At 33.0% G+C, this 19,584-nt stretch overlaps 1 protein-coding gene across 1 annotated transcript in view; it reads right to left on the bottom strand.

Moving 5' to 3' along the window:
• Positions 1-3,952, bottom strand: part of LOC129226653 (neural cell adhesion molecule 1-like) — a 49,966-nt gene extending 46,014 nt beyond the window's left edge. The window contains exons 1-2 of the mRNA XM_054861284.1: positions 3,859-3,952; positions 604-654 (exon numbers count right to left, since the gene is read on the bottom strand). Coding sequence (XP_054717259.1) covers positions 604-654; positions 3,859-3,952 — 145 coding nt within the window. The remainder of the gene's footprint in view (positions 1-603; positions 655-3,858) is intronic.
• Between the last annotated feature and the right edge of the window lie 15,632 nt (positions 3,953-19,584).

Genomic DNA, 19,584 nt, shown 5'->3' with positions numbered 1-19,584 from the left:
TTATTTATTTCATTTTTTAGTGCGGCCCTTATTATTTTTTTCGTTCAAGGTACTGATTAAAAATAAGGATATAGATTCATAGACATAACGGAACTAAACAAATAACATGTTAAGAGAATGATATAACACAGGCAAATGCATAATTTTAGTCATTAGCCAATTATTGTTATCATTACTTGATGCGCATTTTATTGATGTGAAGTTTGCATGCTTTTGAGGGATCAATTTATGAACATTTGGCTCTGAACATTGAAGCTGATTTCGAAGGCAATTCGAAAAAAAAACTGTCCAATTTTCGTATTTATCACGTTGAGAAGACACATTAAAACTCTTTTTTTTCGAGGAAAAAGGCAGTATATCCCAAAGTATTTATCAGAACTGATATTTTGTATTTGTTTTAGCAGTTTTATTTATCATTTGCTATGTGCTAAGAATTTCTAAAAATTTTAAAAGAACAGTATTTCCCTTAAAAAGATATTTATTTAGCGGTGTAACATTTATAAATGTATTTGTATGTTGGATCTAAATGCGCTAACTGTACCTAAGCAAATATTAAAACACTTCAAACAAATTATAGAACCTTTATGAGGTTTATCTGATTACCTGTCGTATCTTCTAGGTTATTATCAGACTTTATCTTTATTCCAGGAATACCTGCAATGATAAGAAACATGGCATTAATGAACATAAAAGATCACATGTGTTAAGTTTTTACTTGATACTAAATACATTTTAAAACACAAAACATGTTATAGGTCATTGAAACTCTAAACATAACATTGAAAACGATAACTGTATGTAAGTAGGTTAGAGTATTAGTAATCGAAAGTTTAATGTGTGTTTCCAGCTCTTTTTTTACTTTCTTTTACAAAAAAGGAAGTATTGTATTCACGAAAAAAATTTCACTCAAAAATCGCATTAATTTCCATTTGCTCACCCCCGAATGAATGTTATTTTTTTTCCCCGACTCGACCACACGTGGATAAGTGCCTAAGAACGTATAGACACGCGAAATATCCATTTTTACGATTCCCGAGTTAATTACAACAAGTTTTCTCGTGACGTCTGTCCGTAGGTATGTATGCGGATGTGCGTATGTTCGTATGTATGTCGCATAACTCAAGAACGGTATGTCCTAGAAAGTTGAAATTTTGTACGTAGACTCCTAGTGGTACCTAGTTGTGCATCTCCCTTTTTGGTTGCAATCGGCATTTCTAAAGGGGGGTTTTGCCCATTTTGGGGGGGGGGAGCAATCATTGTTAATTTCGATGCAAACTCAAGTGTTGTTATAATTTGGCGGACACTTGGCGATATATCGCCAGTCTTTTGGCCACCAAGTTTTGTCGACAACTTGGCGATAAATTTGGCGGTTTTTTTTTTTTTCAATTTATTTATTTTTTTAAAATCGGGTTTTAATTTGGCCACTGTTGGTGATAGTTTAAGAGTTAACTATTGAATCATATTAAAATTGCCAATAATGGGAAAATAACATTAAGTTGCTGTAAAAGGAAGTCATGTGATGCACACATCAGCTCGTTTTTAAAAGGAAGTAAAAATTGTTGGAAAAGTTTTTTTTTGATTCGATGGAGGACGGACTAGAATAGAGTAAGTGCTTCTTGAAATCTCATTCGTAATGCGCCGTCTGAAAGTTTGAAATGTTAAATGTTAAAAGGCTAAGAATTGCTAAAATGGAAAACAAGGCGCTTCGTCCTGCCAAGAGCGTTGATCGATACCACCCAGAACCCTGACAGCAGTAATTCGTTCAGCAGTTTCCGAAGCAAATTAATAATCTCCCCCTCCCCCCCCCCCAAAAAAAAAGTCTGCAACATAAAACGAAATTAGGCTGATGGTACACCTAAACAATCACCGATAAATGCTCAAAAATAAGGTGGTTAGCATAAAAAATAAAGTCGATTATATCCCGGAAAATACGGTACAGATCTTCGCTCACCGACATTTAAGATTTTTTTTTCTCGGTTTTTAAATTGTAAGTTTTTCTTCCTTTACTAAGAAGTAATTTGCAGACTGTTTCAACAATCTGTCACGCTAGTCGCAACGTCGTTATGTTTCTGATACCGGGCAAAGAAAATTGACAGCTGGCTAAAAATGACACGTTAATTCGTGATGCACAGTCAGTATATTTTTTATCTTTCCAATGGGGCTGTATAAGAGACCCACCTCAAGAGGGGTCTGGTCCATAACCAGACCTAGTGCGCTCCCCAACAATGCATCAGTCTTTCGTGGGTCACCATTAAGGCGCTGATGCATGAAACAGTAGTCTTTTTGGCGCCCAGTTTCCACCAGATGGATGCACTTGGGCTCTCATTTGATGTGAAATTGCACCAGGAATTTAATTTAGCCGAGGGATATTCTAAGCCAAACGAATACCCAAGGGATCTTTTACATGCCGCATTATCATACGACATGAGCGCAGAAGATTTTCTGCATCTCGAAAATCCACCGACTTTCCACCCAGGTCAGAACCAGGGTCCCCAGGCGTAGAAGGCAAACGCCTAATCATCACGTCACCAGCCGGCTATTGCACAGTTAGTATTGAATGTTGAAATCTTATGTTTTTACGTTTCGCTTAACCAGATGAGAACGAGCCGCTCTTATCGCATTCTAGTAAGTTATACAATCTATAGTTATTATTTTTTTTTTAGCACTTACATTCCTCTGCTATTCAGTGAATGATTTCTATATGATAACTGAAATGTCTTCTTAAACAAATAACACATTAAAATATTAAGACGGATTTAACACCAGTAAAAAACATTGGTTCTTTAAAAATCATAATGAAAAACGTGTGCATGCACTTTTGTTTAACAACTTGCAATTACCTTTAAAATTTGATAGACTTAAAGAGAAAAAAAAATATTATAAAATTTTAATGATAGAATTAACGCATACGTATTTTTTTCGCTTACCGACACACTACAAAGTGCTTACACATTAACAAAAGTTTGTCTCTTAGGTCGTAGAAAGAGGGGAAATTACTATGTGTCGCCGAGAAGCTTTCGTTTCGAGTGTGGCAACTGGCGAGTCACCACAATGAAGTTTGAAACAATAAGTCCGGCAGACCTGGTCCATCTGGCCTAAATTTTGAAAAGATACCAGCTTTCTTCGGCACATGAACTTTATAAACTGCTGGTCTAAATGCGTAGTTTGCGTTGTAAAGTTCCTAGAAGGAACATGTTACAGTTTTGATTTGTTAGGTTTTAAACCTAGTACCAGCTGCGTCGCCCGGCTTTGCACGGTCTACCTCGAAAATAAAAGTTTTGTCAAGTGACACTTGTTCAACAATCAGGTTTAAACGAAAAAAAAAATCAGAAAAATGTTGCGGCAGATTGCAGCAAAATATCCCCAAAAGGAAAAACATTTAAATATCTCGATTGCAGGAAAAGCCTCAAAACAAAGCCTAGAATTTTATTTGTTCATATTCGAGAGAAAAAATGGCATCAGATCTTTTATTTAATGAATTTCTTCCCGCTACAAATTTTAATAAAAGTATTGTTACGGAAAGTTGAGATTGAAGCACTGAATAATAATTTGAATGAAGGAAAGACTTCGAAAAATAGGGATTTTATGTCGAAATCTAAGTGTTATAATTGATAGTTTTTTTTTTAAATTGATGTCTCCATTAATTATTATTGGAGGATTATGTTAAATAGCCAAACATAAAGACGGGAAGATTACGAATCCATCGAAACTTGGGTCGATGGTCAGTTCGCTGTCGTTCGGGAGAAGTAACTTGGACATACTTACATACATAGTTGCATACATAGTTACATGCATAGGTACATACGCTCATTTTTTAATTATATAAGATGTTATTTATAGATTCCAATCATCGTATACCTCCCAGACCTTGGACCGAAATGGTGTGGGTCTCCGCGTGATGCAGCCTGGCTAATTCTAAATCCCAGCCTTCCTCTCCTTGCGGATGTATCATATCTGCATCTGATCTGCGGATTTAGGATGGCAAATTATGTAGTAAATTAGTGTCACCAGACCAAATCTTATATCTGAATCCACGGTGTCTAGAATTGTAAATGGTCAGGAACAGTTCATATTGGTTCTTTAGAAGTACCACAATCCACGCGTTACCGGGGGCTAAGTAGCCATGAAACCTATGACGGTAATTGCCGTGGTTGTACCATTGTGTACCTCTCAAACCTGGTATGCTTCCTTACACGGTTTTTTCTTTAATTTATAACTTCTGTCAAATATCTGAATCCCTAAATTAAGCTGACTAAGCTGATTGTTTTGTTGCAAAGGTGAAATATTTTAAGAAATAAAAAAAAAAATTATCTTACTGACGAAAATAATATGATGCAGATAACATGGTTAGAGAGATTCACAAGAGTATTAAGACATAGTAAACGGAATAAATATTTCAGTTCTCGTTCTTAAATTTGATAATTAACTAACTTAAGTTAGCTACATAACGTCTAAATAAATGGTATAATTATAATTTAAAAAGATATTTCAGTTTTTAATATTTTAAATATTTTAAGATTATTTTCACGCAAAAAAGACGTTAATGCTTATTAACATAAAACAATTTTTCCAATTGCTTTGAGACCAAAACCTTTCGACTGTTCAATGAACGATGTACATCAAAAAACTTGAGGCAGAAAAATTAAAGTCGTGCTTATATGAAAGGAACTTGAAATATCTCTTTCGTTCTAATTGGCTCTAAGAGAAACGTCAGACTGACGAAGGCAAAGTGCTAGAGTGACAGTGAAGAAAATTACTTACGACAACAAGAAAGAGATAAAAGGGTACGCTATAATAACTAATCCTTTGAAAGAATGTAAAGAAACTTACATCAGACGTTAGAAAGAACTTTCAAAGAAGCTTATTTGTCAAATTGTCAAAGAAGGAGTAGAAAGCGTATAAGTATATTTTCAAGACGATTTCTGAAGTATACTTGTAAACATACAGACTAAATTACGTTTTAAATCCTTTGAACTAACGCATTTCGGATTTTTTACTTTGAAATGTGCAACTAACTATTTTATCTTAATGTAATGTCTTTAACTATGTAATGGGGTTTTTTTTTTTATAAAGAGGCAGATAACTCAAAATTAAACAAAATACAAAAATATGTCTTTAATGTTCATGTGATTGTCTTTATTTGAATACTATTTTTTTGGAATTAATGTTTGTATATGATTTCGGATATGTAGCCACTGAGGCTGGCGTGTAAATTGTTTAACCCGGAGTCTTCATACAATTTTCGCAGTAGATTTGACTGAATGTTGGTAACATAGAGCGGATTATTGGTTTTAGGGGAGTCAGTACCCTCTATACCTTCAATGTTAAATTGCACAGGTTCATGTACCTTTTTCAGAAAATCTATTAAAGATACAATAATGAAATTTTTTCTATACCTTAAGTAGACTCTTTTCTCTATACTAAAGTAAAATTTTTACAGCAAGAAAGCTTACTTAAAAAGTTTGAATGAAAAGTATTGAAATGGAGTTTTAAAATATATAAAAGTAAAAAATCGAATTTTTAAAAGTTTTTAGGGTACGGACTCCCCTTAAAAATGCTGGTTCATCAGCGGTTTATCAGCGGATACAAAGAAACTTCACACATCCCTAGAGGAAGTAATCCAATGGCGTCAAATTGCAAGAACGAGGTAGGCAGTTCAACAGGCCCCTTTCGGGACATTTTTCTTACTCGAAATGCTACTTTTAATACATGAATTGCTTCAAGAGTCAACCCGAGATTGCTTGAGCAGGGTACGACATACCCACTGCCTCGCTTTCAATTAAAATTCTCCCCCAACATTTTTTGAAAGTGGACACTTCCTTGAGTAGCTAACCCAGAGGTCATAACCTTGAAGGGGTAGAAACTGCGGGAGCATTCTAAAAATAGTTTTTTTGGAATAGTCTTCTACGGGTGTGTCATATCCAGCGTAGGGTTCTAAGCTAAAGCATACGCAATGCTTCTAAGACACTCAACATTAAAACTAGGATCTAGTGAAGACATTGCACTCCCTGCTAAAAAAGCAAAATCAACGTACAAAACTGTACTGAATTCCCCAATAAAAAAGACAGAGAAACCATTTGTGAGTGAAAAATATGACAAACACACTTGTATGGAGCATATGGCATGCATTTGCAAAAAATGCGCAAATTGAATGTAAGTATTTGAAAAATAAATGTTTTAATTATATTCTACTTCCTTATTTGTATTTTTAACCATTTTGAAAAAAGAAATGAATTTTCTGAAGACATATGGAACAATGGTTCCACTGGCCCATAATACGCACCTTGTGACATATATACTTATGTATATATATTATTTATATATAAGTGACATATATACTTATATATATTATTATTTATATATATATTATATAGATATTTTATTTTGGCTGAAAAAAATTTTAGAATTTGAAAAAAATAGCTAGAATAACTAAAGTTTTAGGAATGTCATTAATTTGTTCTTAACATGCAGGTTACAAGCATGAGTGTGAAGAACATTGAAGTTCTTAATTCTTGCAAAAATATCGTTTGTAAAAGCACTCTAGGTACAAATGGTAAAATATAAATAAAATAATATTATTATTATTATTTTAAATTTGTATTAATAGTAACTAGGCTTATTCAAACAATTTCAACAGCAACGTATTGCCACATTCCTAAAACATGAAATCATTTAAGTCATGTAGCTATTTAAAATGAACTTACTTCTAACTAAAATCTAAAATCTCTACTATCTAAAAGCGGATATTTTCGAAGAAGAGTGTACAATTTTTGTACTGAAAAATTTAAGTAATTAATTAAGAAGCAAAAAACAGCCTTAATTTTAAAAGTTAACCATAAATATTGTAATTCTAGAATATTTGCGACTCTTTCAAAAAAGAAATTGCAGAGCAATAATCTTCACTCTACTTGGTGAGCCACCTTCTATTTTTACTCAACAGGTTCTAGCAAGTGAAAACATTTTGATCTTTGACAATGCATAAAATCAGATAAATGACAGTGATTCCACAATTAACTAATCATACCTTTTATTTTTATCAGATTCTCCCAATTTAAATTTTTAAAAACAAAATTGGATTGTAAAGCAATCTGCGGGGAATGGTGAGCACAAGCGAGCAGAGGCTGGAGCAACCTAGCTTTTAAATATTTGTTTTAAAAATGTTTTAAATATTTTGATTAAAATACTGATATTGAAACTTTTGCCAAAGATTTTAGTTGTCAATCATATGAATCTGAGTTTCATTGGATGATTGCTTTTGGGAGTCATACAAACAAATGGTAAACACAGCTGATTCGAAACTGAAAAGAAGATGTAGGCAAAAGTAGATTAACAAAAATTTTTTGTTAGCCTTTCACTGTTTAAATACTGTATCATGGTTTGAACTAATAATACGAAAAATTAAGTTTTTCAACCTATCTGTGTAAACAAACACCTTTTTAAATACTTTAGTCGTTGGCAACTTTATCAATGACAAAGAAAAACGATACTTTCCTTTGAGGGTTCAATGTAATTGAAGTCATAATTCTTAAAAACTTGATATACATATTTATAACTTTTTGAATGTAGTTTTGAAAACTTTAAAGTTATGTAATTCTTGGGAGGAATTGAAAGATAGTAAAGAAAATAAGAATAACGCTAATTACTGTATTTCATTGGAGAACAATTTCATTTTTGTTTTCCTTTATAAAGCTGTCAATAACTTCAGTATAGTTTGTAAATATGTTTGTATCAATAAAGTACTTATTTCGTCTTACAATTTTAAGGGAAATCGTTGTAATTCCTCGTGTAAGAAGAAAAGATGCGTACCAGCACGTTTCCGCCTTTGATAAGAGGTCGAATTGTAGCCTACCGGGATTGCTGTTTATCCTATCACAGTATTGCTGCTCGCGTCGGTCAAGATCCAAAGACGGTTATCAGAATATGGATTCGATGGGTTAAAGATAGTAATACAGATAGTCGTACTGGTTCTCAACGGTCAGTAATCACTAGCAACCGAGAGGACAGGCATGTTAGACGCATGGCCTTAATGGATCGTGCAGTCACGTCACAAGCCCTGAGTCAAGAAATGAGGTCATTTTCAAGACAACAAGTGTCTACACGAACAGTTCGGCGACGTTTACTGCAGCATGGACTGTCAGCTCGGTGGCCATGACTGCGACTACCATTGTCACTGCATCACAGAGGAACGCCTTCAGTCGTATGATCAGCGACGAACCTGAGTGTACCAATGGCGAGACCTTTTTTTTTCTGATGAATCCGGATTCTGCTTACAACATCATGATGATTGCATCCGTGTTTGGTGGCATCGTGGTGAACGCGCACTAGCAGAGTGCATTCGCCATCGTCATACAGTGATACTGGCGTGATAGAGTGGGTGCCATTGGATACACATCTCGGTCACCTCCTGTTCGCATTGACGGTACTATGAACAGTCGGCGTTACATTTCTGATGTGTTACGATCCGTGGCATTACCCTTAATTTGAGCCCTGCAAAACTCTACGTTTCAGCAGGATAATGCACGGCCGCATGTGGCCAGTATTGTGCAGACTTCCCTTGATACGGAAAATGTTCGACTGATACCCTGGCCAGCCTGTTCTCCAGATTTCTCACCAATAGAAAACGTTTGGTCAATGATTGCTGAACAACTGGCTCGTCAGCAAACGCCAGTCACTACGGTCGATGAACTGTGGCATCGCGTTGAACATGCATGGGTGTCTGTACCTGAACATGCCATCCAATCTCTGTACGACTCAATGCCCAGGCGTATACGCGCTGTTATTGCTACCCGAGATAGTAGTTCTAGGTACTAATTTCTCAGGATCTGAAAATTTAATCATTTGTTTTTTCCAACATAATATATGTGTCCAAAAAATATCATTTTATTATCCGCATTTCTTCATGTTGTAGCAATTTTAATGGCCAGTAGTGTACAATCTGCTTTAATACAGGTTTTTACATTTTTAAACAACAAATGCCGATATTAATTTTGACAGGATCTTATTTTCCAAAAAAAAAAAAAAAAAATCGGAGTAGTGTCATGGGTTCAAATCACTCCAGTTCTTAAGTTCGTTTATTCATCCATTAAACTTTAAACTGCTTTAAGAGTCACTAGATTTAAACGGAATATCTAAAGAATTGTTTGATTGTTCCGAACCAGGATAAAATTTATTACATGGACTAACGAGTTGCTGTTTGCACAAAGACATTATTATGTTTGCTACAGATAAGCTTAAAATATTTTGTTGACAGTTTTTTCTTTATTTTGTTAGTTAAATCAGGACTTATTTTTATATTTTTTTAATCTGGTTTCAATTTAATTCAACTTCATTAGCTAACGCGATTTTTGTCCAATTTGAAAATTAATTCGAGCTTATGGCACAATGTGCTACTAAGCTCGAGATTTAATTTAATTTTAGGCAGATACAATTTAAATCATTCATTTATTAAAGAACTTTTTTTTTTCTTTAATGTAACAGTGTTTCTCTTCTATGTGCGAATGTTTGAATGTCGTCTGCTGGAAATCCCGTTGCTGAAATCTTTTGATACCAGCAAACTAAACTCCCTTCCTTACCTTCTTTTCCTTCTCCTCTAAGGTAAATTAGTTCATAGTATATATATATATATATATATATATATATATATATATATATATATATATATATATATATATATATATATATATATATATATATATATATATATATATATATATACAGTGCCGGTAAAAAAACCTTTACATTTGGTTTGGCAATTAAAATCTTTACATAACTTTCCCATTTCGTGATTTTACTTGGCATCCTCTCTTGTGAATTGTACTCCTCTGTGTGAGTATACCGGATATTCGGCCACAATCTGGCCGATTAATAGATATTCGGCCAAATAAGTTGCTAGCATGCCAAGTATAATCATAAAAAGAAGTTTGCATATAAAGTTTTTAATTGCCAACCAAATGCAAAGATTTTTTTTGCCGGCACTGTATATATATATATATATATCTGTGTGTGTAGGTGTGTGTGTTTTCATGTTTCATAGGATTTTTAAAATTTATATACGAATTGCTTTTTGTCGCATGCCTATAGTCATGAACACTTTTCACACTCACACACACACATATACATATAACTTTATTACATTTGATTCAAACAAAATCTTGTTTCGGTTAGTAAAACTTGGTTAACAGAATAACTCAATAACACTTCGTGATAATTATCACATCAATTAAAAAGCTCACAGTTGGCAAACATTTAATTACTTATCTAACAAGCTAGCGAAATTCACATCCCAGTGGTTCAAAATGAAATCCCAAGCGCAGGTACCTATTTATAGCAATTTTTGCTTATCTGCCTATGAGAAGAAACGCGCCAAACCTTAATTAATGAAATCCAGTTTTCCACATTAATTTAATATATTGCTAAACGCGAATTTTGAGTGCGCGGCGGCAGATATAGCACGGTTATGTCAGGAATCGATAATTAAACTTTCTAGCTAATCACGATTCCCTCTCTTACAAGTTCTCCTCCATTTCAGCGAATGCAAATGAGGGAGCATGATTGCGAATGCGAAATTCATTACCCAGGTACGTGAGGGGGTATTAAGGCGACAAAGTATAGGTTCCCGTATGAGCATTTACACTGGTTTTGAACTTTGTATTGGAGAAATTTGTAATTTGCAAAAGTCTTGGGTTTGTTATAATGCGGTGTTGATGGAAACGTAAGATATACGCAAGGATAAATGAGCCAAGACGTTTAAAAATTTTCGGTGCTCAAATTGGTAAAGCGACAAGGTGGAAGAAGTGAGATTGGATGGATAATGTTGGAAAGAAAGCAAACATTTTAGGGAATAAAGCAGTCGCTTCGTTTACCTTAATAACTTCATACAAAACAAGGCCTTAATAAGCAGATCATTATATTTAAAAAAAATGTTTCTTTACATTAAATAAAAGCGTTATGTTATTCTTGCCGCTCATCTTTTCTAGTTATTGCTACTATTGTGTCTCGGTTTAATACATGATCTCTCTTTTTGACTTTGCTACTAAAGCAAACAATATTTTTATTTATTGCCAGTTGCATCGGCCGGCTTTGCACGGTGTACCTCGAAATGTATATTGACGCAGGTTCAACAATGAGATTTGAACAAAAAATTAAAAAATCTGTAAAATATCCCGACAGATCGCGGAAAAATAATCAAATATGGAAACAACTTAAAATTTTCCGAATACAGTGAAACATTTAAAGCAAAAGCAAGAATTTTATTTTTTCACAATCGGAAAAAATATAAACAGATTTTGTTTCTCAATGTTTTATTTTCATGCTGACTATAACTGAGCTAGCGGCATAAGATAAATTTCCAATTTAAAATTGATTTTTCCTTCTCTTAAAAATGCTTAATTTTTCTTCTGGTCATCTTAAGAACTTGGATGTCTCATTTCCAGGGGGGGAATTTTGTTTTAAAGGGTGCTTTTTGCGGGCTCTGGTATGAGACTCAAATTGAACCTTTCAAAAAATTATTTTGGCCAAAAAAAAGTCATTTTTTGCCATTTTCTGGTCTTAAAATTTAAAATTCAAACCGTTCGTTTTTTTTTTTTTTTTTTTTTGAGCATCTAACACCGCCCCCCCCCCCCACTTCCGTACGTTCCTTCTCCGGTGACTAAGTATCTCCTCCCCGCCAAATACGGTCAAAATCCGATGTAAGTGAGGATTTGCATGAAATGTGGATACACGCAACATACATCATACGTATTCTTTTTTTATTTACATAGATTGTTTACATTTGTATTAGAAATTCTTAAAATCGGTCACGTACATTTTTTAAGACGCCTACTTATACCTGTCAAGGATCTGACGATACAGAAAACTGTAACTAAATGTACTTCAGCCTGAGTTTTCGTTACAGTTCGTTCTATCGCTTAGGTAATAATTACTGCTCGCGCAGGCGTAGTCTTATTCAAATACTGTTTCTGAAATTCTTCTGTCTTACGACAAAATTAAAAAAAAAAAAAAAATAGTTTATCGTTACTTCGCACTTATCTCTGTTTTATTAATGCTTATAAAGATACACTTTGTTTCATTTTATGCAACACACATCAGTCTTGAAGAATTAAATTATAAACACCTTAAGAAATACGTTCAACTGCGATATGTAATGAAATACACAGTGAAAATGTAATAAATTCGTTTTTAAAAGTAACTATAAAAATTCTTAATAAATACTACAAAATAGCGCATTTTACCAACTGCTAACTTCACAAAACACCAGCAAATATAACGGGGGGGAGGGGGGGTCGATACGAAGCGGGGGAAAATACGCAATAAGATGTGAGGAGAAGTAGTAATGAAAAAATAAACTAATTAACTAAATAATATCATTAGTGAGCAGTAGAAAATAGTTGCTTTTTTGACTGTTTGTAAGCTACAATTAAAGGCTCGTAAATAATGTTCGCACAGAAAAAAAGTTGCCGAAAATATTTTCGTCTGAAAAAATAAATAAATAAGTAAATGATAACCTCAATAATAAGGTGCAAAACGAGTTATTGCCAGAAAAAGAAAAAAGTAGGAAGCAAAAAGATTCATGGTCTGCAAAAGAAAAAAACAAAATTTTTAAAGTCATCTCCCGACCAAAGGGTAAACTCGCAACACGAAACAATGGATCATGTATTTCACTATCTACCAATCACAATGTCATGAAAAAATATAAATGAAAAGCCACCTCCAACTAAAAGCAATACGCTAATTGTATTGTTCAGATGAAATATACATGAAGATGATTCGAAATCTACAATAATAAAATCAGGTTTTCAATATTGCGGTTAGAAAATGCAACTAATAACAAAAAACTAAATTTTAAATGCAAGTCTACAGGAACTCCAAGAATGCTTACAGATGATAGATTTGAAACAATATCTCCTACAACATCCATCTCACAAGCTGTTTATGATTCCAAGCACAGGAAGTGCATTCCATAAACGCTGTCACGGGAATCTGATGAAAAATATTAATCGATTTGAATATTTTGGGCCCAGTGGAATAAAACGCACAAGCTTGTATCACGAAATCTACACTCTTTCAAGTTTTCTTGGAAGCGGGAGAGCGTGCATTCCTTCCGGAAATTTTGAAAAGTCAAAATTTTGATAAGTTTGATGGATGGGGATCGAGCATGAGACATGGACTGAGAGACAAGAGCATATGGACTGTTGGAAAGAAAGAATTTAGAGCGCCATACTTTGAAGCACGCAAGCCTGAAACGCATTTTTTCGGAATATTTCAGCAGCAGATATCTAATCATGAAAATATTTTGAAAGAAATTTATTTTTACTATAAAAATATATTCTCATGAAAACGTGTAATATGTTATCTTTCCAAAATTCGATTTTTAGTGAATTTCTAATAAAATTTATTAGTGGAGGAAAGTGGAGAAAAGCCTTGCCGGTTTGTCATATCGATCCCTCTCGTTTATGCAAAGGAAGTGCTTCTATCTTTAGTGTATGTTGGCCATTCAGTTTAGGTGCCAGACATTTTTGAAAATCTAACTAATCTTTTGAAAATCGTCTCTAATTTTAAGGTAATAAACACTTTTTTAATTCCGTTTACAAAGTAAAGGATGTATGTGTAATCACGAAATCTTTTCGCTTAAACAGCGGCCTAAATTTCCATTTTCCTCACCGCCAGAATCATTTTTCAGTGGTTTTTTTTCGGAGCTCCCGCCCGTGTTTATGTATCTAATAACGTACAGACGCCCGGAATATCTATTTTAACTACCCATGAGGGTTTTATCACGAGTTATTTCGTTATTTCTGTATGGGCGTATGAAAGTATATTGCATAATTCAAACACGGTATGACGTAGAATGGAAAATTTTGATGCAGACTCTGAGTGAGATATCGCTGTACCCTTCCAATTTTAAAGCCATTTTACTGCATCAAAAGGTGTCTTACACGTTTTTTGGGCCCAATAGTGTTATTTTCAAAGCAAACTTAACTAATATTATAATTTTGCGATCACTTGGCGATATATCTCCTATGTCATGGCCACCAAGTTTTTGTTGAATATTTGGCTATGCATCTCCAAATTATCTACAAATTTGAAGACAAGAATTGTTTTTCGAATATGGTTTTAAATTGACGCTATCGGCTATATTTAACGAGTAATCCTTGAATGATATAAAAATTATCGATGTTTGGAAAACGAATCTTCGTAAAATACTTATTTGAGTCTTTTCGCAATAAAATAGGGGTATAAATAATTAAAGTGTTTTCTTGGGCCATTGATTGTATTACTAACGGAGGCTACTAATTGTATTTTTGTTATTTATATATTTTTTAATTTTTCATTATATTTTACGTTTTTTGTTTATTATACTCTTTCCATGCATTTTCATGCAATGTTAGACCACTAATAGAAACATCCTTTTACTTTATATTTGAAAGTACAATTCGGAGTACTTTCCCGTTGCAGCTTTGTTTATAATTCAAACAAAAAGTTATTTCTATATTTTATGTGTCTTAAAATAATTTTGCTGTAGTATATGTCTATATTTACTTCATCCATTTTCATATTTTTGTTAAAACATTTTCTCATTTTCTTTGCACAATGAGTGTAATTACTTCGTCATTTTTCGTTTTTTTTTAGCTTTGGGAGAGCAGTTATGATTAATTTTTCAAAATTAATAAAATATTACTAAATTTCATTAGTTTCCTATGCGCTTTTTAGAAATATGTTTACTATATGAAACATACATGAATCAAATTGAACATGCAACATTCTCAAAAATAAAAATTAAAGATTTCAAATTGATGAAAAAGAAACTTTTCATGCGTGACAGCACACAAAAATTGCAAAACTTTTCTATCCTCGAGAAATGAAAAGTAATATAAAGTTTTTTTCAGGGAAAAAATGGAATCTAAAAATCAATTGAATATATTTCCAATTCTATGCCAATATTTACTTGACCAGTGTCCCGGAAGAAAATAGAAAAGGAAATTTAATTTATTTCTTGTAGAAAGTATGTTCAGTGAAGGGATACTAGAAAAAATATCCCATATGGCTTTTTTATTGTTTTAAAAAAGAACCAATAGGATTCTAGACAGTTTGTTTGTAGGAACTGTGTAGGTATATGTAAAAACGTGTAAAGTAGATAACAGACTTAGGTTCTTAGGTTTTAAACGAATTTAACAAATTAATTATTTTCTACTGTTTGGATGTTTTCTTTTCTTTTCTTTTTTGCTTTCGTAGCTTGGAGTTAATTTTTAAAGGGAAAAACCGTCTCGCTTCTCTTAAGCAGTCTATCATTATAATACAATGAAAAGCAAGACATCGCTGTATTGTCGGGCGATTATAAAAAAAACCCACTATATATATATATATATATATATATATTATTTATTTATAAATTTTGTAATGGTTGAACATGAATCTTAAGTTGCAACCAGCAAAATCATTAAAAGGTATCAGGTTTTGCACATCTATTGGATTTTTTTTAATGTGTACAGATGACTAGTCATATTAATTTATGAAATTAGTGCCAGTGGTATAATCCATTTCGCATCAACATTATTGCTCATCACATTATTTTACTTTTTAAATGCCGCAACTTTCTTCAAAAAACGATTTTCGGATATATTAGTTTCCAAAAAATATTTTGCATTTCCAGCACAAAAAGATTGTTTAGTGTTAAAGGGATATCAATATACACTTAATTTATATTTTTAAGTTTATTGTTACATGTTTATGAATACTTAAGGAAACATTATGATCTTTGTTTTTCATGAAAATAGAATTTCCCTTCATTAAAAAGAAATATTTATCCTACTCCATTTTGCAATAACTAGTTTAAAAAGTCATCCTAAAGACATGTTGTATGCTTTTTGTCTCCTTATGCATTAAATATTGTATTAATAAACAGTTACGACACAATGCATTATGTAGTAATAGTTGCATTTATTGAAGTGTAAAATTTTCAAAATAGGTCGAAAATTTTTATTATATTAGGAGATGTATTCATGCAAATGGTTATTAAGAGATTTTTTTCGAAATAAGGTTTTTATTTTATTTTTTCATCATTAACTTTAAGAAAATTTGATTAATGGATGAAAAAAAAAATTATTATGTAATGTTATATTTTCCATCATAAAAAAAAACTGTATTCTAACTTTATTTCATTAAGTGTAATGTTAAGTGATGATTTTGTTAAACTTTTATTGTTAAGAACTATTTAACAAAAACAGTTTTATACCATTATGCCTTATTATAAAATTGTAAATGACTCGGGGACTTTTTTGTTTCTGTTTTAAGAGTCTCAAATTATGTATCTCAGAATTTATCTTTTACTATTAGTCTTACAACCTATAACAAAAACCTCAATAATGGCCTATACTGCATTAATGCAAGGGATAAGACTTAGATATAAACAAATAAATGCACCATTTGGCGCACTCGGTCGCGTGTTTTTCTTGGGCGAAAAAAAATGGAGCCAAGCAGAAGACAAATGTAAAAAGTACTTTTGGTTATTATTTTTTTTCATTTCAGAAAATCCTCTTCAAAGTGGCAGTTACAAACCTCCTGATACCTGATTAGTTTACTTTCAGTATATCTTTTCCATGAACAAAGTATAGTTACAAAAGCATAAATCGATAGACCGGTTATGACGACCGGGCCAGTAGATTCACCATTGTAATGAACTCACCGGTCTGGAATAGTCAATAACTATTCCAGAGGCTGATCTAACTCTAATTGATGTGGATATCACCTTCAAACTGGTGGCACATTTATTTTGTTTACCAGCAAGATTCCGGAAGCATTGGTACGGCTCAGGTCGAAAAATGAAGGTTTAGAATGACCAAGTCTTTATTGCAACCGGTTGTAACAAACTTGCTGACGCAACCATTTAAAGTCGGGACTGCAGCTTTCGGACCAGAAGACCCATCCCATCCCATGCAAAAATATCCCATACTGTTATGCTGCAGCATCAGCATGAACCGTGCTTATTTCACATCATAAGTTCAAACTTCGTGGACATCATCCCTAACGAACTGAAATCGTGACTCCCACGACAAAACCGAGGTTTTCCAGTCATCTTGAGTCCAACCGATATAGTTACGAGCCTGGCCAGGCACTATACGAGATATCGAGTTAATTGTAAAAACACTCGAGTCGGATTGCTGACATCACCCATTAAGTCAAATTCTATACTGCGTTGTTCTAATGGACAAGTCTGGTATTTCCCACATTTATTCCTATAGTTATTTCACTCATTGCTGCTTGTATGTTAAAACTTACAATTCTACGCACAATTATTGTACGTACAATTATTTTCGGCACTCCTTTAACATCGGTGATCACAGAATAAAGGCTTTCTTAACCAATTCCGATATTGAATATCAACTGCGTCTTTCCCTAACTTCCATTTCAGGTTCAAAGCAAATTAATTCCCCGAGTACTAACATAATATGGCTATAAATCGTCTGCCTTGAATCTTTAGTGCGAATAAAATCCATATTAATCTTTTACCCATTTATACATTTTGTACGTGACACAACGACTTTTATCTGAGAAAAACCTGTCTATCCTTTGACTTTCGTCTGAGAAAACCATGTTCTAATCTAAGGGAATTAAAAAATAAAATTTGAGAAAAAAAGGCAAAAACATAGCACACCATTTCACATCTGAAAAATTTATCAAACACAACCAATGAGATATTAAGGAACACTTTTTGAAATATTTATTATCCCATTTATGAAACCATTTTTACTTTCTTCTATATCTAATACTAGCTGACCCAGCCACGCGTTGCTGTGGCAAAGAAGTTGGATTAAAATAAGCTTGAACTCATTATTTTGATAGAATCAAATAAACATTTTTAATAGAGCTTAAAATAGTATAGCCGATTTTATAACATATGAGAATGATAATGGGCGTTATTCAATGTAAAAACGATTCCTAAATGTTCATGGAAAATTATGGGCAGCTGATGTGGCCAATTTCTGCCAGTATCATGTCAAGCCAAAACCCGGAAAGTTTTCCGATAAAAGTTAATAGACTTCCTGAAATCATCTCGGAAGCCTCTTGAAAAATTCGAAGATCTTCCCGTTTGAAGTCAGTCGTGTTTCTGGAACTTTAGTGTAAACTTAGGAAGGGATACAAAAAAAAAGCTTAGCACCTTTCTGATTTATTAAGGAACTTCTATAAGCAGCAATGCAAACATAGCCAAAGCTTAGCCAGAACTGCAAGCAATTATCGAAAATTTTTACTCAGTAACGTTTCGGATTTGGTTTTTTTTTTTTTTTTTACCGTGCAGGCTGAAGAAAGTACTTATTGAATTCAATAAGTACTAACTAAATTTTCTATGGAAAAAGCACTATACTTACGCTTAGTAAATTTTGTAAAGATAACTTCCGCAAAAAAAAAAAAAAAAAAACTTGAAAGTGATAGTAAATATCGAAACTCATTGTAAAATAACCGAATGTAGAAACTAAGCGTAAACCACCATACACTTTTAGATTCTACACTACATTTTATTCACATTAGCTTTCTCTATAGTTTGTAATCAATAACTTCTTTACAAAATACACTAACTAAATTAAAAACGTATAAAAATTAAATTTTTTCAATGAAGTAGATAACATTGACTTCGAACTGTCTAAACACTAAGTTGTGCACAATGTTCTTGATCAACCAGTCTTTTGCTAATACGAAAAGTATGATAACTTTCCACGTGTGAGTAGGCAATATTTCGTTGTCCATAAGAGAAATATTTATGTTTCAAGTACAAACCGAAAGAAGACATTTTTTGTTCTTTAAATCTATTTATGGTCTTTGCAAAAGCTAAACGAATCAAAAATTGAAGCCTTTCACATGTGTTTGAAAATTATGACGCTAATAATGGATTACGTGGCAACACAAACATTTCTCCTTTAAACTTTTCCGACAAATATTGTTGACTTTTAATGTAGAAACGTGTATCGTTGCGTAATTTAGGTGGGTTTAAATCGCGAAAAAGAATAAATTGTTGAGCCAATTTTCAACCGGAAGTCGTGTAGACGCATTCCTGGTGTATCCAGGGAATTTAAAAATTCATTTGGAGTGTTTACTGCTTTGTTTTCATCGACAACTGTATAGGCTTGTTCAGCATCAATGGGGAGCTTTTTTTTTAAAGCCGTCAGTAATGGCTCATTTTTCGCAATAATTGTAGCTAAGACAGAGTCATTGCTCTCTTGTTATACGTTGCAAATCAGTGTTAACTAAGTCGGTGGCCCAACTATCAAGTGACGTCATGTCATAATAACTAAGTGGCAAATTTGAAATTGAAACGCAAAAACCTTCAGTTAAAACTAAAGCTTCATATTCATCTCTGGTGTAAAATCTGGATTTGGACATTTGTGTGTTTGTTAAACTTTATGAAATACGTCTTCAAACGTGAAAGTAATATAGTTTCTCCTTAAAAAATAATGATTGTGTTGGATAGTATGTCGTCAAAATTGTTTTAAACAGTTGACGAATACTGTTTCTCCTTATGTCAAACCTGCATTAGAAAGTGTCAACTCCCAATGACTTTGTGCTACCAATAAATACAATTTGCGACATGCATGAGGA

This window comes from Uloborus diversus, chromosome 7, assembly GCF_026930045.1.
Source record: "Uloborus diversus isolate 005 chromosome 7, Udiv.v.3.1, whole genome shotgun sequence".
NCBI classification, from domain to species: Eukaryota; Metazoa; Arthropoda; class Arachnida; order Araneae; family Uloboridae; genus Uloborus; species Uloborus diversus.
Note: the sequence above shows the minus strand (reverse complement) of the source record. Positions and strands in the feature narration are given on the sequence as shown.